General features: G+C 43.9%; 1 protein-coding gene across 2 annotated transcripts in view; it reads left to right on the forward strand.

Annotated features, from left to right (window-relative positions):
• The window catches only part of grm8a (glutamate receptor, metabotropic 8a), a 144,248-nt gene extending 140,271 nt beyond the window's left edge, over window positions 1–3,977 (forward strand). The window contains exons 10-11 of one of the 2 annotated variants that reach the window (XM_031582567.2): window positions 1,664–1,910; window positions 2,562–3,977. In XM_031582567.2, the coding sequence (XP_031438427.1) occupies window positions 1,664–1,910; window positions 2,562–2,587 (273 nt within the window). In that variant the 3' untranslated portion in view covers window positions 2,588–3,977. The remainder of the gene's footprint in view (window positions 1–1,663; window positions 1,911–2,561) is intronic. The other variant, XM_031582566.2, reaches the window with a different exon arrangement.
• Window positions 3,978–17,988: the final 14,011 nt, after the last annotated feature.

The raw sequence follows: 17,988 nt of genomic DNA on the forward strand, positions 1-17,988 counted from the left end.
ACACACTCAAGGAGCACATATTCCCTCTGACAAACACGCTCCATGAGTCACAAACACACTCACTCACACATGCACACACACACACACACTCACACACACACACACACACACATGCACACACACACGCACACACACACACACACACACTCACTCACACATGCACACGGACATTGAATAAGCTCATGCACTAAACTTTTCATATGCACACCCACACAAACACGGCCTAGCATGCTTCAGTAAGCATCTATGCATGCATTCATGTCCCTTGCATTCACTTACTCACACACACATACACACACACACATACACACACGCGCGCGCACACACACACATTCACACACTTGCTGCCCATTGTTGCCATTGACGATCAGGATCTAGGAGGATGCTTTTAGACGTATGTCCCAGTTGCCCTCTACTTCATATTCCCCCTGCCCAATAGTTAGCATTGCGTCATAAAATGCTATGATCCCTGCCATACGCGTGTGTGTGTGTTTTTGCGTTTGGCAGGAGCTACCGTGTGTGTCTCGCCTACCTTAGCCGTGCCTGTGTTTTGACTGAAGCGTGACTGGCCATCTGTTAGGAGGCATTCACTCTAATTTTACCCCCTGCTGTAGACACAGATACAGATGAGTGACTGCCCCTAGATGATTTCACCTTCTCACAGTGTATGTGTGTCTGTGTGTGTGTGTGTGTGTGTGTGCATGTGTGTGTGTGTGTGTGAAGGAGTGTGGGCATGGGGGTCTGTGTATGGGTGTGTGTGTGTGTGTGTGTGCGTGTGGTGTGTGTGCGTGTGTGCGTGCGTGCGTGCGTGCGTGCGTGCGTGCGTGCGTGCGTGCGTGTGCGTGTTAAGGAGTGTTGGCATGGGGGTCTGTGTATGGGTGTGTGTGTGTGCGTGTCTGGACAGAATTGGCTGCACAGCGCTTCGGTACATCAGGTTGTCACTGTACTTTCTGACAGGTGTGTTGATAAGGGCTGTGTGTAATGAGGTCTTGAGAAAAGCTGTCTGTAGCTTCCTTTAGCTGAATCGCTCTGTCAGCCTCCCCCAGAGAGAGAGAGGAAGAGAGAGAGAGATAAAGAGAGAGAGAGAGAGAGAGAGAGAGAGAGGAGTGTTGACTGAGCCTGATTCACGGCACAGTACACAGGGGATTGTAATGCCCTGTTGAGCCGTATATAGAGCTTACCATGCGTATCAAGCGGATTGTGCTCACCTAAACAGGTGGAGATCATGGGCACGAATTCACCATCTGCCCAGTGCTCGTGAGCAGCTGGAGACATGCTCGAACACTGTGTGGGATAAACACACACAAATACACACATGCCCTGGCTCTGGTGACCTTATCACTGATGCATGTCACTGATCTTTTTTTGTATTTCTTTCTCTCTCTTCCTCTCACTCTTTCCCATTGTTCCTTCTCTCGCACACACACTCTGTCTCTTTGTCTTGTCAATCTCCCTCTCTCCCTATTTATCTCTCTCTATCTATCTATTACACTCACTCTGTCTCTCTGTCTTGTCACTCTCTCTCTCTCTCTCCCCCAACCTTTCTCTCTATCTATCACTTTCTCTCTCTTTCTGTCTCTGCATGTCATTCTCTCTCCCCTCCTATCTCTCTCTCTCTCTGCTCGCTGCTCTCTCTCTCTCTCTCCATCTCTCCTCCCCGCAGATGTACATCCAGACGGCCACCCTCACCATCTCCATGAGTCTGAGTGCCTCGGTGTCGCTGGGGATGCTCTACATGCCCAAGGTGTACGTCATCATCTTCCACCCGGAGCAGAACGTGCCCAAGCGCAAGCGCAGCTTCAAGGCCATCGTCACCGCCGCCGCCATGTCCGGCAAGCTGAGCCAGAAGGCCGGCGACCGGCCCAACGGAGAGGTCAAAACGGAGCTCTGCGAGAGCATGGACACCAACAGTGAGTACTCGCTGCTCACTTAAAAAAAAAAAAAAAGGGAGAGAGAGAAAGAGGGAGAGAGGGAGGGAGGGAGGAAAAAAAAGCAGAGTGTATTCGGTGTATCCACTCTGGTTTCAACCAATTCTCCCTTTACACCTCCCCCTCCCATTTTGTTTCCCAGCCACCTTCCTATTCACCCCCACACCCACCCGCTCCTTAGACCAGATCTACTCTCTACTTTGTTTTTTTTTTGTTTTTTTTGTTTTTTTTGTGAATATGGAAACATCCGGATACTGCACCACTCTTTACACTGATGTTTCCATATCAGTTGCCATGGAGATGTCGTACTGCTTCGTCCGTACTGCCTGTATGTTTGTATGCATGTTTATTTGTATTTGTATCCAAGTAGTTTATGGCACTTAACTGTACTGTTACTTGAGACAGAGAGAACTCCCACACCCCTTTGCCACAACTACAACCCCCACCCCCAACCTTTACCACTTGCATTTGTTTTGAACCGCCCCCCCCCCACCACCACCACCACCACCACCACCATGTTGAGGATTATCGAGGGTGTTACAGTGTTTAATCATTCCGAGGTGATCTGAGGCTGTAAGAAGGGAATGGGAGTCTTTGAAGTAATTAAGCCAATCATTTTGTTCTGTGCTGCAGGTGCTGCTTTCCCCTGTCAAACATGAAAGCGTTTACTCGCACAGTCTGTCTGTCAGCACTTTGGTTTCCGAGCGTCATCGAGGTCAATCTTCATTTATTTACTCATTAGGGTTCTGCTGACGGGAGGAGCACAAGTTTGGGGTTTAGATTAAAAACAAACAAACAAATAAAATGATGTGGATTACTGTTTTTTTTTTTCTTCTTCCTGGCATATTGCATTTACACACTGAGAACTTCTCATTGAGAATTGTTATGATAAAGACGTAAGCGTTAGCACCTGGAACTGCAACGAACGCGCTGAAACATTCATGAAAAAAAAGAAGAGAGTGGTGATGAGCTGATGTTTTTTTTTCTAATGAAAGGGGACACCTGAAGTCATGTGACTTGACAGAAACACTGACCCCTCCCTCTCTTCCTCTCCCCCTTCCCACCAAAAAATGAAAAAAAAAAAAATACTTAAGCACAGGTATACAGATTGGTTCTGAGTCAAAGACAATCCCACCTTCTCTAACGTGTTTCCCCCCTCCTGGCAGCTTCTTCGAACAAGACGACGTACGTCAGCTATAGCAATCATGCCATCTGAGTGGGGGCCACAGTCAAGGAGGGGACCCCCCACACACACACCTCCACGGACCCCTCCTGTCCAGATGAGGAACCGTCCTACTTTTTTTCTCTAAGCCGTCGCAAGGAGAAAGAGGAGGAGAAAGAGGAGAAAGAGGAGGAGGAAGAGGAAGAGATCCGCCTGTGAGCAAGTGACCAACCAAGCATGAGACTTTTTTTCGAACGCCTCCCCCCCAGCATTGAAACCCCAGCCCCAGCCACCGAAGGTGGAATTTGGGGGTAGCGCGGGGAGCCCTGGCACATGCAGCTGCCGCTCTCTCGCGGAGCTACCAGTCCTGCCATGCACAAGAAAAACACAAATGAATACATGGGTAAACAAAAATACAAACATGAACGGTCTCATTGTTTGACAAAAAAAGAGAACAAACAAAAGAAAATGTGAGACACTCACACACACACACATAAACACAAATGGACAAACAAACAAAAAAAATAAAGAAGAAAAGAAACAAACAACCAGTGTAAACGATATACAGTACAGGAAAAATGTGGGAAAAGACGTTTAAAAGAAGTTTAAATGAATTTTAAAAAATTGTGCAAAAAATATCAGATATGAAAAATATCAGAGTTGATCATGTTTGTTGTTATTCTACTTGTAAGTATTTTTTGTGGTTGTGAAGATTTTTCATTCTTGTTCCACGTTGTTCGACCTGCATAATGGGATGAGATGTCTCTTGTATATGGCTAACTGGATTGTAGCCCCCTGGGTTGTGACTCTGTAAATGCTATGGTTGAAGCATGCCAGTTTTTTATACAAATGATTTATTTATAATAAAGGAATGTTTTGCAAATGTTTAGCGTTGTTCGATGCGTCTTTGAAGCCCCAAAGGTTTATGGAGATCAATATTATTCTTGTCCTCATATTTTTTCATTGCAGTGCACCTTCAAATGGTGTTTTCCTTGGTTGTCCAAATTAAATCATTAACTCCACAGCAGTCTATTCTGAACTGAATGCCCCATCCCCACCCCCACAGTCAACACCCCTCCACACTCCTCTCCCTTTGGCTCCAGTTCAATTTCTTCCATTGATTTTTTCAGTGCAGACTGCACAATATAAAACATACAGATACATACAATATTCAAACATACAGCTCCACAGTCCTGTTCCCCCCTTACACACACACACACACACACACACACACACACACACACACACACACACACACTCTATCTCTCTCTCACACACACACACACACACACACACACACACACACACACACACACACACACACACACACACACACACACTCTATCTCTCTCTCACACACACACACACACACACACACACACACACACACACACACTCTCTCTATCTTTCTCCCACACATACACATGAAGGATGAGGGAGATACTGTCAGGTACCTGCGCAGAATTACGCCCCCCACCCTATCCCATTGCTTTCCCAGTGTCTAAAGCTGGAGTTCCAGAGGACCTCGGGGGTGGCAGTGAACTGCGACAGCTTCCTGGCTTTTGTCACCGGGGAGTCTGAATTGATCACCCTGGAGAAAGAAGTGCGGCCTGACTGTGTAATGAGTTCCACTGAATCCTTTTTTTTTTCCAGATTGATTAAAGTGTAGGCTTTGACTGATGCCAAAGTATGCTTTGTTTTTTGTTTTTGTCTGGGGGGATCTCATCTCCCGGCACTTCATATGCACCTGAGTCACGGTAATTGGCTGTGGCAAAGAACTCTTGAAAGCTTCTAGAAGTCAGGGAATAAAACTGCACCGATCAAGGTGTTATCAGAAGGACCCTGGGTCAATACACTGAAATGAATGGCGTGAAATGGTGCGGCAGAATGTCAGTGTATTATATGGGGAGCATGGCTCCGGGCCCATCCTTCCCATTCATCAGCAACCAGGAGGCAAGGCCACCTCTGAAGAGGAACGCAATGCTAATCCTCATTATCTCCAGACAGCTAATTCAATTACTGGCGGCTGTGTCAGGACTGAGGGAGACAGAATTCCATCACTACCTGCTAGGTAGCAAGGAGTTAGCCTTACCTCCCCTCTTTCTCTCTCTCTGTCTCCTCCTCTCTCTATATATCTCTCTCTCTCTCTCTCTCTGTCTCCCCATCTTATTCTCATTCTCCTTTATCACAGCAGATACTCATTTCTGTGCAAAGAATGACACTACACAGGTTGGGGTTGCCATGACACCAGATCTGATGTTGGCACGTTGACCTTGATCTTTGTATCTGTGAGCGTCAGTGTGAATTGAATATGTCGTCGTTATTTCTGCCACCCCATACTGAACACTATGACTGATCCCTTAGGCAAAGACAGATTCTGACACATTAATGTCACAATTTCTCACACTTTCCTCTGGGTGAATACAAAATTTCAACGATAAACTCAAATACCAGCTGGGAGAGTTTAAGATGGTATCTATGTTCGGATCTGATTGTTTTTCAGACATTAGACAGTCCTGTCTCTCTTACGTCCAGGGAAGAAGCTATCTTTTTCTCTTTTTAGTTATTCTTCACCATACCTCTTTAGACAGAGAGAAAATTCTTTCTTTACAATCCCTTCACCTCAAGCGCACTGTTGTTTGTGGGTCTCTGCAGTAGCAACTCCCAAAGGACCACCATAGAAACAGGATTAATCTCCGAGCTTCCAGGAAGGAGAGGAAAGTGTAGTTGCAGAGTGTGTCTAGCATGTTTGCCAACCGAAGTCTGCTAAACATGACTCTCAGAGGACTAGCATAAACAACAGTCACGTGAGCTGCATACTGTGAAAAGTGTCCAGCTGACCCTTAAAGCGAAGGCGAGAGGTAAGGAATAGTGAATGACAATGGATGAATGAAAAAATCTCCTCATTAGTCATTGCAAAAATATAATATCTATTTGAGGACTGTGCATGCTTTATATGTATGTGTTTGTGTGTGTGTGTGTGTGTGTATGCGTTGTCATTCTCACTCCGAGTCACACTTGTGTGACTTCCATCCCCCAACCCCATCTCCCTTCCACTTGAAATGCAATGCTGAACATATGAGCGCCTTCCAAAGCGTTTAGCAAAACACAACACCTGGGACGCCGGCGCTGTCAAAAATGCCACACCTGTCAGTCATCGCCAAGGCAGCAAGCTTCTCAAGAGGAAGAGGCAGCCGAGCTACGTTCCGCTAATTATGGCGGAGGCCACGCGGGAATAGCGTGCCGTGTAAACAGTGGAACGGCTCTTTTGTGTGCGACTGTGCGGGGCGCGTGATCCACACTGCTGCTTCCTGCTTCCCGCTTCCTGCTTGAAACGGGATGAGAGTGGCGCACACAGGATATTAACATTCTTTGTCTGACTGAAAAGACAGAAAAGTTTGCCTGGTATTGCGAGTGATATTGAACTGATGTTGTGTCTTACAGTGGCAGTTTTGACGAGAAACATTTCACTCGCTTTGACTACATATAATTTACGATGGCACAAGATGCCTTCTATTTGCCTTCAAAAAAAAAACCTAGACGTGCCACATTCCATTCATTACTGTTGATAGCTAAAACAGCAACCCATTAAGGCCAACATGCATGCCGCAGGGCAGGAAAATCACTGACAAGTGAAAGCTAACATTTTGACAGCAGTGGAAAGGGCACAACAAGTGGGTGAGATCCAGACTTCAGAGAAGGCGTTCATCCCAGGGAGATGGAAGACTAAAGAGGCAAATATCACTGTCTGTCTAATTCTGTGTAGGGAGCCCAGTGGAACAGACCTTAGTTCATATACAGAACACATTCTGTGCCACGACAGGCAGTCATTTATTACAAAACCATGTAACGCTATAAAGCCTTTTTTGTCGACGAAAAACAGAAAGGCTTCAGCATTGTGTCCACAAAATATGGATGAGAGCACATTCTCTCATGCACAGAATGGATGATTCATGTCATGCACTGAATTGACTGTTTTTATTTTTTCATTTTGTGGAAGGCACTTCTTACTTGGCAAAACCAACACATTATTATAGACAAAAGTAATTCTGTCCATAAAATAGATATCCTGGGCCATCTAATGCTACATTACAGAAAGTATGATGTGCACTTTGGTCTGATACCAGCAAGTTACAGAAGGCCAGCAAGTTACAGAAGGAATTCCATCCACAAATGCAATGGCTGTTTGAACTTTCGTATACATCAGTGTCTTGCTATAGTACAAAAGGAATTGGACCAAAGACCTTTCCTGCACATCATACTTGCGGTAATAAAGCATAACAGTTATGTGGACAAAATAAACATGCATTGCCCTGGGATATCTATTATGTAGACAGAATTACTTTTGTCTATAAAAATGTGTTTATTTTGTCCACAAAGTGAAAAGTGCATTCAGCCTTTTTTTCCACAAAATGAAAAGCACAGTCAGTCATCCGTTTTGTTTTATGTGCATGAAAGAATGTGCTCTTATCAATATTTAACGCATTTAAACGCGTTTGTGTTTTTCATGGACAAAAGGCTTTTAGTGTTACATGGTTTCCTGATAAATGAATGCCTGCCGTAGCACAGAATGTGTTATGCGTTACAAAACAATGTCTGTTTCACTTGTTGCCCCATAACTCTGGGCTGGTAACTGGCAGATGTTCTGAATGGACAAAGCAATGTTATTATTATCCATGACAATGAAGGCAGCGGATAAGGTGCTGAAAAGATAAGCTAAATATACTATTACACTCAACACAGTCCTGTCATATTGAGAATGAGCTGAGAAACACTGGTTAAGTGTTACATTTAGCTGGATTAATGTTCATTCTTCACCTGCCTATAAGGATTTGGAATCCATGTTTACACACACAATAGCTTTACCGTGTCTGAGAGAGGATAAAGCTAAAATGTGAATAGATACGAGCTCCTCTCTATAACAGTAACAGCTCTGTTGTCCTCCAATGCAGTCAGATGAAGACCATTCGTTGGTCTGAGTGGTAAGTGGTAAGAAGTCAGACGAAGAGTAAGACTTGTATTGCTCTTGATGTTTTTCAAAAAGCATGCAATGAGAGGAAAATGTGTTTTTCTTCCTCTTTGCATACAGGCTATAGAGGTGCACTACAAATAAGAACTGAGATATATTCCTCAAAGCTAATAGGGACTGATAGCACACTCATACTGTAAGCAGAAGAAATCTTTTGCAGGGACTTGATGTTTTGCTCTGCTCTGTCACCTCACAGCAGTCCTTAATGGAGAGAGCAGGGAAGCAGAAACACACACACACACACACACACACACACAGAGAAAGAAGTGGTGATTAGATTTGAAAAGTTGAGTGCATTGTGTTTCATCAAAGGCGTCTATTCCAGACAAATTAATTTCTACACGCCATGTCAGTGGCATGACCGTAATGAGATTTTGCCGCCTTGAGTTGCAGTGATTTTAATGTCATGGCGGCCTAATAACCATGTGAAATTGATGTATAATCCCATTTAAAATTGCAGTCATTTAAATCCAACACCATAGCCTGACAGCAGAGTTGAAACTGTGATTTGTCATTGGACCATATCAGGCTGTGAACTGTTATGCCTTTTAATAATAGAGGCATGAGGACATCCTCTCTCCTCTCAGCTCTATGGGAGAGCCCATTGTGATTCAGATCTCAGCTCTATGGGAGAGCCCATTGTGATTCAGATCTCAGCTCTATGAGAGAGCCCATTGGGAATCAGATCTCAGCTCTATGAGAGAGCCCATTGTGAATCAGATCTCAGCTCTATGAGAGAGCCCATAGTGAATCAGATCTCAGCTCTATGAGAGAGCCCATTGTGAATCAGATCTCAGCTCTATGAGAGAGCCCATAGTGAATCAGATCTCAGCTCTATAAGAGAGCCCATAGTGAATCAGACTGGCGGCTGAGGTGACTGTAGTTGTCACATGTGCAGAAGTAATGAAACCAACCACCTCATCCAGAGGTGAAGGAGCATCTACTAAAATGATTCTGAACCAATGTGGTTTTGTTTAGGTTAAACAGGGCACATAGGCAATGGTTATGAATTATTGTTAATTTATTAGCAGAGGAAGAGGGGAATACAGCAAAATTATTCAAGTTATTCAATTTGTATGAAATGTAAAGATGTCAAACCCCCAAAGCCATTCAGCTGCAGTGGAAGCTTCATGTTTTGACCTTCAGGCAATATGCGGCGCATCGATTAAAATCCATCCCCTCCTGCGGCCATGTGGGATACGACTCTTTCATGCCTGAGACCAAAGAGCGAAGAACTCGGAGCGAGAGAGGAATGGGCCTCAGGATCAATTGGGAAAGCAGACATCAACCCGGTCGGAACTGTGCAGAGCTCTGCATAGAACAGTGACGCCCTTTCTGTAATTCAGGTCATCGGAGGGGAAAGTTGACTCCTAAACGAGTCAGCTGATATTAATGCATACCTGACCTTTACCTTGACCTAGAGGGTACTAAAGCCAACATAATCAATCAGTAGCATTTAAATAAGACTGCATCAGACCTCTCCCTCATCATGAATGTTAATAGAAAACCTACAAGCTCCACTTCATTTTAATTGGTCACATAAACCTTATGTACAAGTAATATGTGGATTCAGGGTTTAGATGCGATGTGCATATCACAACAGGTGATTTAGCGCAAGCCTCAGTTCACTTCGGATGTGTTGAACAAAACATGAGGGCCAAGTGTATGGCAGCAGGAGTTGCTTCCTGGCAAGGAAAAGAAAATGAAAAAAAAAAAGAAAGTTTTAAAAACCCTCTGGTTTGAAGCATTGCTCCCATCAGTCAATATATCAGATATGGGATATTAAGCTTTAAAAGCCTGCTACCATTATTTTAATGACTCCTGAGTATGAAAAAGGGGGAGAAGCAGAATTGTACGGTGCAATTTTTTCTAAAATCTAACGTCTAAAATCTTCCTAGCAATGGCAAGAGATTTCATATAATGGTGTAAATCGGGGGGACAGCTCTCTTTTTCGAGGGCCATTTTCAAAGTGGCCTGACGGCACTTCACTTAGTGCTAACGTTAGCCGTCGGTCGTGTCAGAGGCTTCCGTCGGCACAGCCTGTGAAATGCCAAGGTCTGAGTGTCACTTTGCGCACTCTTGGATGGACTTTTAATGAGGAAACAGCTTTTGGTCCTCGGTGTCACGAACGCGTTGAAAACCAATCTGCCCCCAGGTACCAATGGCTCGACCAGATGGAGATCAAAATTGAATTATGTGGTTAGGTAATTAGACCTGTTCACCCGTTATAGTATACGTCTTCTGTGGCAAGAAAGCTTTTTTTAGTTCGGGGACTTTTTTTTTTCTTCCTTCAGAGCATAAGAGGTGCTGAAATGGCCGTCCAGGCTGATATTACACGTCAGTCAGTAGACTCCCAGACAAATAGGTCAAATCACAAATGGAGGATTCTGTTAAAAATGGGAACCACAGTATGAGTGTGAGGCCAACTGATCCATTGACATGTGCGAGGAAGAGCTGTAATTCTTGTTGAGAGACAGCTACCAGTTGACATGATAGTTTTGCTTGCCTTCAGGATGATATTATTTTGAACATTTATTTTTCAAGATCAAGAGAAAAATTCATCTTCATCTCCAAAAGAGCTCCAAGTGGAAGTAACTTGGTCATAGCTGTAGCGGGGAGTTTAACTCTTGAGGGCTTTTTCTGTGTAAAAAAAACACAATTTGTTTTCCCTTTGAACTTGAATGCCCAAATGGAATTGAACTCTTGGCATTTTATGTCTGCAAATGCATCTGAAAATTAATGGCAATTCAGTCCACTATTGAGGGAACAGTTTTGCCTTCAGGTGACAACTAGCTTAATGTTTTAGCTTGAGATGACATGACGGGGTTGACAACTGTCACATTTGTTTTGATGTTTTCTTCGTGAGTCATGACAGTTTTAGAGCACAGTCTTTCCATTATGTGCCTGTAACAGCCATTTCCCAATCATTTATACCTTCAGCTCAGACTCAAACATGGCAAGGTTCATTAAAAGCAGAATTTCTACAGTTCTATAATTCATGCGAAGCAGAGAACGCGGCTTTAAAGTATTCTCTGCGTTCATCACTGGCATATAATATCATGTAAAACCATCTTTTACTGTCTGTGATGTTATTGTACTTAAAATCTGTCACTGCTATCCTACTCCGGTTGATACATTTCACAATGCAGGTCTTAGCAGTATTTGGGAGTGCTTCTATGAACACAAAAGTGCTTTTACACATATTCCAGCTTGTTTTTATAGTCTTTACTCTGTTACAGCAGCAAAGGCATAGTTCTAGTGTTCATAAATTATTTCTGGGTAAAACCCTTCCCCTGTCGTGGCTTCCAGAGTTTAGATACACCACCTAATGAATGCACTGCTTCTGAGCCTGCCAACAAAGCTGGCCTCTCAACCTTGTTTGTGAGCAATGCTCTCTTTCTTGCGCACTGTGTGTGTGTGTGTGTGTGTGTGTGTGTGTGTGTGTGTGTGTGTGTGTGTGTGTGAGTGTGTATGTGTATGTGTGTGTGGAACTGTGCATTTCACACCTGCCAGAATGTGAAGATTATTTACTACAATCAGACATCATACTCTTTGTTAATAGACAGCTGCAGCAACAACACAAGAACTCTCCCAAACAACACAAAATGGCTGGCATCCTAGGGTACCATACATTTGTATAACGCTAAATTATTGATTTTTCACACTTCTGGACCAGCTGTCCATATTCACATATGTGTGCTAAAAAGTCCCTGTTGAAAACAATAGCAGAGTACCCAACCAAACTTCCACAGTGACAGAGACCAACGGTGAGCAAAGTTCCACTACTACAGTGCAGAAGGACCTACATATTAATGGCGGCCTGTGCCTTTTAGACACACACCCAACACTAAGTTTCTGAATCTCTGAACTCTGAATTGTGAGACCCTCACAGATCACTCCTCACTTTCTCCTCCATACCCTTTTTATTTATTTTCCCCTGCCTCCTGTGATCAAGATGATCTGAGCTCACCCTCCGCAAAGTGCTCCAGGCTAGTCCCCTGTGTGTCCTCATATATTAAGTTAAGAATATGTGAGTTAATTCATGGAAATGGTATGTATACATCATACATTTTTGTGATTTTACATGTGCATGCATATGCGAGAGTGTGTGTGTGTCTGTGAGAGTGAGAGAGAGACAGAGAGAGAGAGAGAGGAAGAGAGAGCGCATGTTTGCACACATATCATTGGTTCTTACTGTGAGAACTGACTGAACATCAGTCTGTGTGCTTATGCGAGGCTTCACATACCTGCTGTGCAGAGGGGGCATATTCAAATCAATGACCTGGCAAAAAAGCTGTCGGCTGGAGAGCTAAGTCACTCGGATCCACCTCCTCCATTGCCTGCTGTGTCCCCCTCCATCCCCCGCGTTATTAACCTCTATCTGAGGAGTGGAATCCCCATTCTGCGCCTGTATTTTCTGAAAGGGCACAACCCTAATGGTCCCCTCTCGAGAGTGCCAGGCCTCCCCTTTTACAGCACACCCATATCGCTCATCGCAGCCCTGGCACGCCTTGCCTCGCCGACCGAAAATAAAATCGAGCACATAAAGCGAGATGAATATTTCACAATTGGTTAGAGGGGTTGAGGCTCCATCAGCGTGCTTCCTCAGCAGGAAGACAAATCGGCATTCTCCGGCGAGCGGTGATGCGACGGCGGCGATTTAAGCGGCGGAGCCTCGCAGTGATTGAAAAGGCACGGGGTGGGGGCTTCTGAGGGTGAGAACTTTGATGTTATTTCAGGTCTCGGTGGAGCTGTTATGGGAACCATTAGCCAAGGCGTTGTTCTGTGGATGACCGGGTTGATAGACGAGATGACAGTGAGAGAAACTTTGTTTTTGTTCCTTTTTTTGAGGATGTATGCATCACGTAAAAACTACAGAGCCCCCCCCAGCAAAAGCAAAAATGACTGATCATGCATACTGAGCATGCATATTAAATACATAATCTTAATAATATCAGTGCCTTCAAGCACAACCAGCTTTGTGCTGTACGTCCTCATAATGAAATACAGAGGAAGCAAAACAAAACAAAACATCAAGGTAATCGAAGGTGGCAGGTGGCTTACAATTAGAACACTTTAAAATAATAAAGTAGGAGTAACAGTTGAGCTGCAGCAGAAAGCCTACAGCATGCATACAATCCTTCCCATATTTACCTCATGATTCATTATTATATAGAATCACCACCAGATTAAAGGATTTATAAATAGAAGCGGGGAGACTGGTTTCTTGCATTGCATGTGGGCATAAATTAGACCAAAGTGAAGACATCTGTGTAACTGCCTTCTGTACCCCTGCCAGTGAAAATGTAGAAACTGCATTAGCATCAGACACATCATAAATCTAAGTCTAAGCTTGTCTTCCTCACAAACAAGGGCAACTCTACAGACGGGTAGACCAAGGCGTTAACCTGTAAGGGGCTTTGAGTGCTCTGATGAGTAGAGAAGCGCTATATAAATGCAGTCCATTTACCATTTACGACCATCCTTACCCAGTTGTCAGTTTCACACATGGAATGCACATTGGAATGCATGTGAAGATATGCATAATCTTTACGACTGTATGTATATATTCACAGTGTGTGTGGTACTTGGTACATCAAGTGGATGTTAGAAAAAAGGGCAAGCTAAGGAGATTGTGAAATGACCACCACGATCATTACTAAATCAGTGGCCCACTCAAAGGTCCCATTATGGCCTTGGCTGGCAGATTTGCACAGGCCTGCCGTGTTTTATAGGTGGTAGACAGCCTCACAGTAATTGCTCAAGGATTTAACATCCGGTGAACTGAAAGCAGCCGCAGTCATCCAGGCCACAGAGTCCGAGTACAACAGCAAAATACACATCCACAACTGACATGTTTGGAATGCGATTCTTACTTTTTCCAATGTAATTATTTTACTATACAACATGTTTCTTCTCTAACAAATCTATTGTTAAATCAAGGCTTCATTAGGGTGGTTGATTGCTGTATTCAGTTGACTTGTACCAGCAACTGAGATACTCGTTTGGAAAACGAGTCAGTGACACAAACCATGATTGGATTCTAGAAACATCTTGTTCAAACTGTTGATCGGCCAGTGACATCAATGGGAACCGGTCAAGGTTAGTGTCAAATGCAAATGTAAAAGAATAAAACATATGCAAAAGATTGGTGGCTGTGGGAGCCTGTTCCTGTTTTTCACTTACTCCCTCTACCTGCACAGAAGGTGAGCAAACGTTAGTTAAGTACAGATACTGGACACCAAGCAGTTTACAAAAGGGTAAAAAAGTAGGGATGGGTATGCAGGAATGTGCGCACAGGAACAGTGGAGTGAGGGAAGTGGAAGAATGCACATAAGTTCACCCTGTTCTGGCTGTGAGTCTGCAAAGCAAGAATAGACGTGTGGCATTTTCCGTCCAAAGGTAACTTACCTATTTTTACCGCTTCTCTGTCACTCCCCCCCCCCCCCCCCCCCCTCTTGTTCCTGCCTTCCCCAGACGCAGGTTGCCGCTGCGGCATTAGTTAAAAGGGTGTGAAGATCAAAGTCCAGGCCACTTAAAATCACCGGAAAAGCCTTGCAGACTCTCCTCCATAAAAAAGGAAACACGCACCCAAATGCTCTGTGCTTTCCAGGCATAGAAGAGGTGGGGAATGGTGTGGGTCGGAGGGAGGGTGCAGTTGATCAGCTTACTCATCACCGCTCGGAGGGGTTCGGCTAAAATAAGTCTTGCCCAACCCCCCCCCCCCCCCTTCAGCTGGGGGACAAGAGTAATGAGGGCCGTTTAAGTTCAAGCAGGGTTTCAGGGTGTCACCATCAATCAGACTGCATTTAATCTCTCCCTTACACAGAGTGTGTGCGCTCAGATTTTCTACCCTCATCACCACCCCTACTCATGAGTATAATCCACACCCAGCTCCTGCCGTACGGCCACCAGGGGCTTTCTGCACCGCTTGCTGAGATGCTCCACTGATAAAGTAGCTGTAATAACAGGCTGAGATTAAAAGATACCCAGATTAGAAGGGGGGGCTCGATGTGGAGAAGTGATACTCGCTGTCACTGATTATCTCTGGAGGAGCTACACTTCCAAATCAGAAAACTGTGCCGCTTCCTTTGAGAAGAGATAAACAGTTAAAAACGACAACAACAAAAACAGGGGGGAAAAAATGAAGTGTCCACTTGCGTGGCCTCAGGGGAACTCCTGCTGAGCTAGTGGCTGGGATGTGTTGGAGGGTTCAAAGGTCAACTGCAGAGAGTAGACAGCGAGTGAGAAGGGCCGCAGCTCCTATGTGTCGACTTTACAATTTAAATATACTCTATTTTTTAAATAACACGTTTCCATCATACCCTTGCCTAAATATCCAGTCAGTCAGCAGGAGGATTTCCAAAATGTTTTTTTTTTTCTTTTTCTTTTTTTCCGACAGCCTTTCTTTGGCTGCTTGCAGTCTGTGTCATCATGTACAACAATGTGTAGCCCACCCAGTAAGAGGTGTGACACGCGTTGAGCTCCTCCATTGTTGATTGTTAATGTGTTGAATGGGATAATGTCATCACAGTACACCTGCCATTACCTTCATGCGTACATCTTTAGATGGAAAACCACACGGGTACTCCTCTCAAGTGTACCGCACTGCATCATATCATTCTGAGGAGTGCTACACTGTAACAATGGAAATGTGGAATTAGACTTGAGGAGTGCTACATAGATGCATAGGTCATGTATTATAAGTACACTTGGGACTGTGAAGGACTGCCCGGGTCATGGCTTCACAGTTTCCCTGTTTCTGAGGCCAGGCTGCAGATATACAGACGTCCCTGTGGCCTGTTGTTTTTGCTCGGTCCATTATAGTGATTTCTTCCAAAGGCTAATTCACACCCATGTTTGAGAGCTTCAGCTCCTTGATTGGATGACGATGACACAATGTCTTGTGGACTTGAACTCAATTTCACCTCTCAGATGAGTGACACTCTCTCTCTCTCTCTCTCTCTCTCTCTCTCTCTCTCTCTCTCTCTCTCTCTCTACTGTTTGAATAAGACACACCAATACATCAGGCAGAAACATGGCGTCAGATGTTTATTTTGGGACAATAGGTTGTGGGTATGAGGGTATTGGAGTTCTTGTGATCTGTGAGAACCCAGGGGTGCGTTTAAAAGTGAGTATAGCACTTGTTTAGTATAGCACTTATTCACTGATAAATAACACTCCCTGAATTTAACTACTGTGCTCTTGTTTTGAGGCAAGGCGACAGATTGTTTCTTGGAACGCAGCCCACATTGTTGGTTGCGTGCGTGTGTATGTCTGTAAAACTACATATTTAAAATCCACTTTACATAAAGCTGCGTTAATCCACGGATTTTAGGCGTCGTCAGCTCTTTTCTCATTTAGTAAAATATCCAACATACAGACAAAAAAAAATGACATTTCATTGGGAGTTGAGCTCAACAAACCACCTTTTGCCACAATATCAGACAGCAACTTTAATATATTATCTGTTTCGGTGATACCTATACTGCCTCTTCACTACTATCTGGTGATTCTGTTTGGTTTAGCCAGGCTGACTCAGATTTTACCAATCACTTCCTGTCTACACAACAGCTGTGCTATAAATAAGACCACAGAAAGCGCCTTAGAGATTTTATGCTTTGGTTGCTCATTGTGGGAAGTCAGCTCTTTGAGATCAAATTAATGATTCATTGTGAGCACCCATAAATTAACATCTATTTTAGTAACAGGTTTTCACCCTCTAAGTTGCACCAATTTAAAACCTCATCCACTGCACATTCAAGATCTTTTTTTCTTCCATTCGAGGGCATCCCTGATGTTTGTGATGCAGGTCGGCAGGACAGTCCTTGAGGGCATTCAGTACTGGGAGTGTCATACAAGATACAAGTGGCCCTTGTTACCTCAGCCTGGAATGACTCCTTCTTTGAATCAGCTGCAGTGAAGAGAAGTGGAGTAAGCTCAGGAATGGTTCACTATCAGAGAGATGCCTTTTTCGTCTTGGATGTCAACAACTGAATGTTCAATTTCGTTCTCTGGCCATTTCTCTATTTAAGGAGTGATAGTATAATGCAGAATTTGCTCCATTGCAGTATAAAGGAGAAGGACTCCCTCCCAAACTGCATTTGGGAGAAGCAGAATTTGTATGACCTCATTTATTATTTTGCCACTTTTCACAGACTCTGTATGGATTTATTTTCAATTTACATTAATTTATCATTATAGTGAACCAATTTCATTTCATTTCAATTATTAATATATAGTAAAGTCAATGTTTTCAATCTTTACGTGAATCACCAAAGACAAATGTAATATTTAATATCTTAATTAAACAGTGAACAACAACTTTAATTTACTTTAATGACTTTAATACGCTTTCAAAATATCCAATAGAAAAAAAAAACTTAATGAAATTAGATACATTATAAAATAGTATTATATGACTTCATTGTTTTGGTCAGTCATAGATCTGACCGGGAGTTCTCAGCTCAGCATACATACTCTCAACCTCACCAGCTACATTTCTCAGATTTCTAACAGCACGCGCCGAACTCGGAGGGTAAAAGGGAGACAGGAGGAACCAGGGAAGCCGGGTTGAGATGGCTTTAAACTGGGTGCCTTCCAGTACAAGGCTGAACACGGGTAGTCACAGGGAAGGACTGGGCCCCGGTTGCCAGGTTTTCTGTTCCAGGGAAGTCCTCATGGTATTGGTTAAAGTGTCTCAGAGCATTTTAGCTACAGTACATGGCTGTGGCACAACTTCACTTATACATAATATTTCTGTCATGCTGGTACCGGCCTACAAACACACAAAAACAAATGTCCACTCTGCTGTTGGTAAGCTCCTACACAAAGCTAAATACAGTTTCAGCTAAATGTGTCCTTCGTCT

The sequence above is a fragment of the Clupea harengus genome, chromosome 16 (assembly GCF_900700415.2).
Source record: "Clupea harengus chromosome 16, Ch_v2.0.2, whole genome shotgun sequence".
Classification (NCBI taxonomy): Eukaryota; Metazoa; Chordata; class Actinopteri; order Clupeiformes; family Clupeidae; genus Clupea; species Clupea harengus.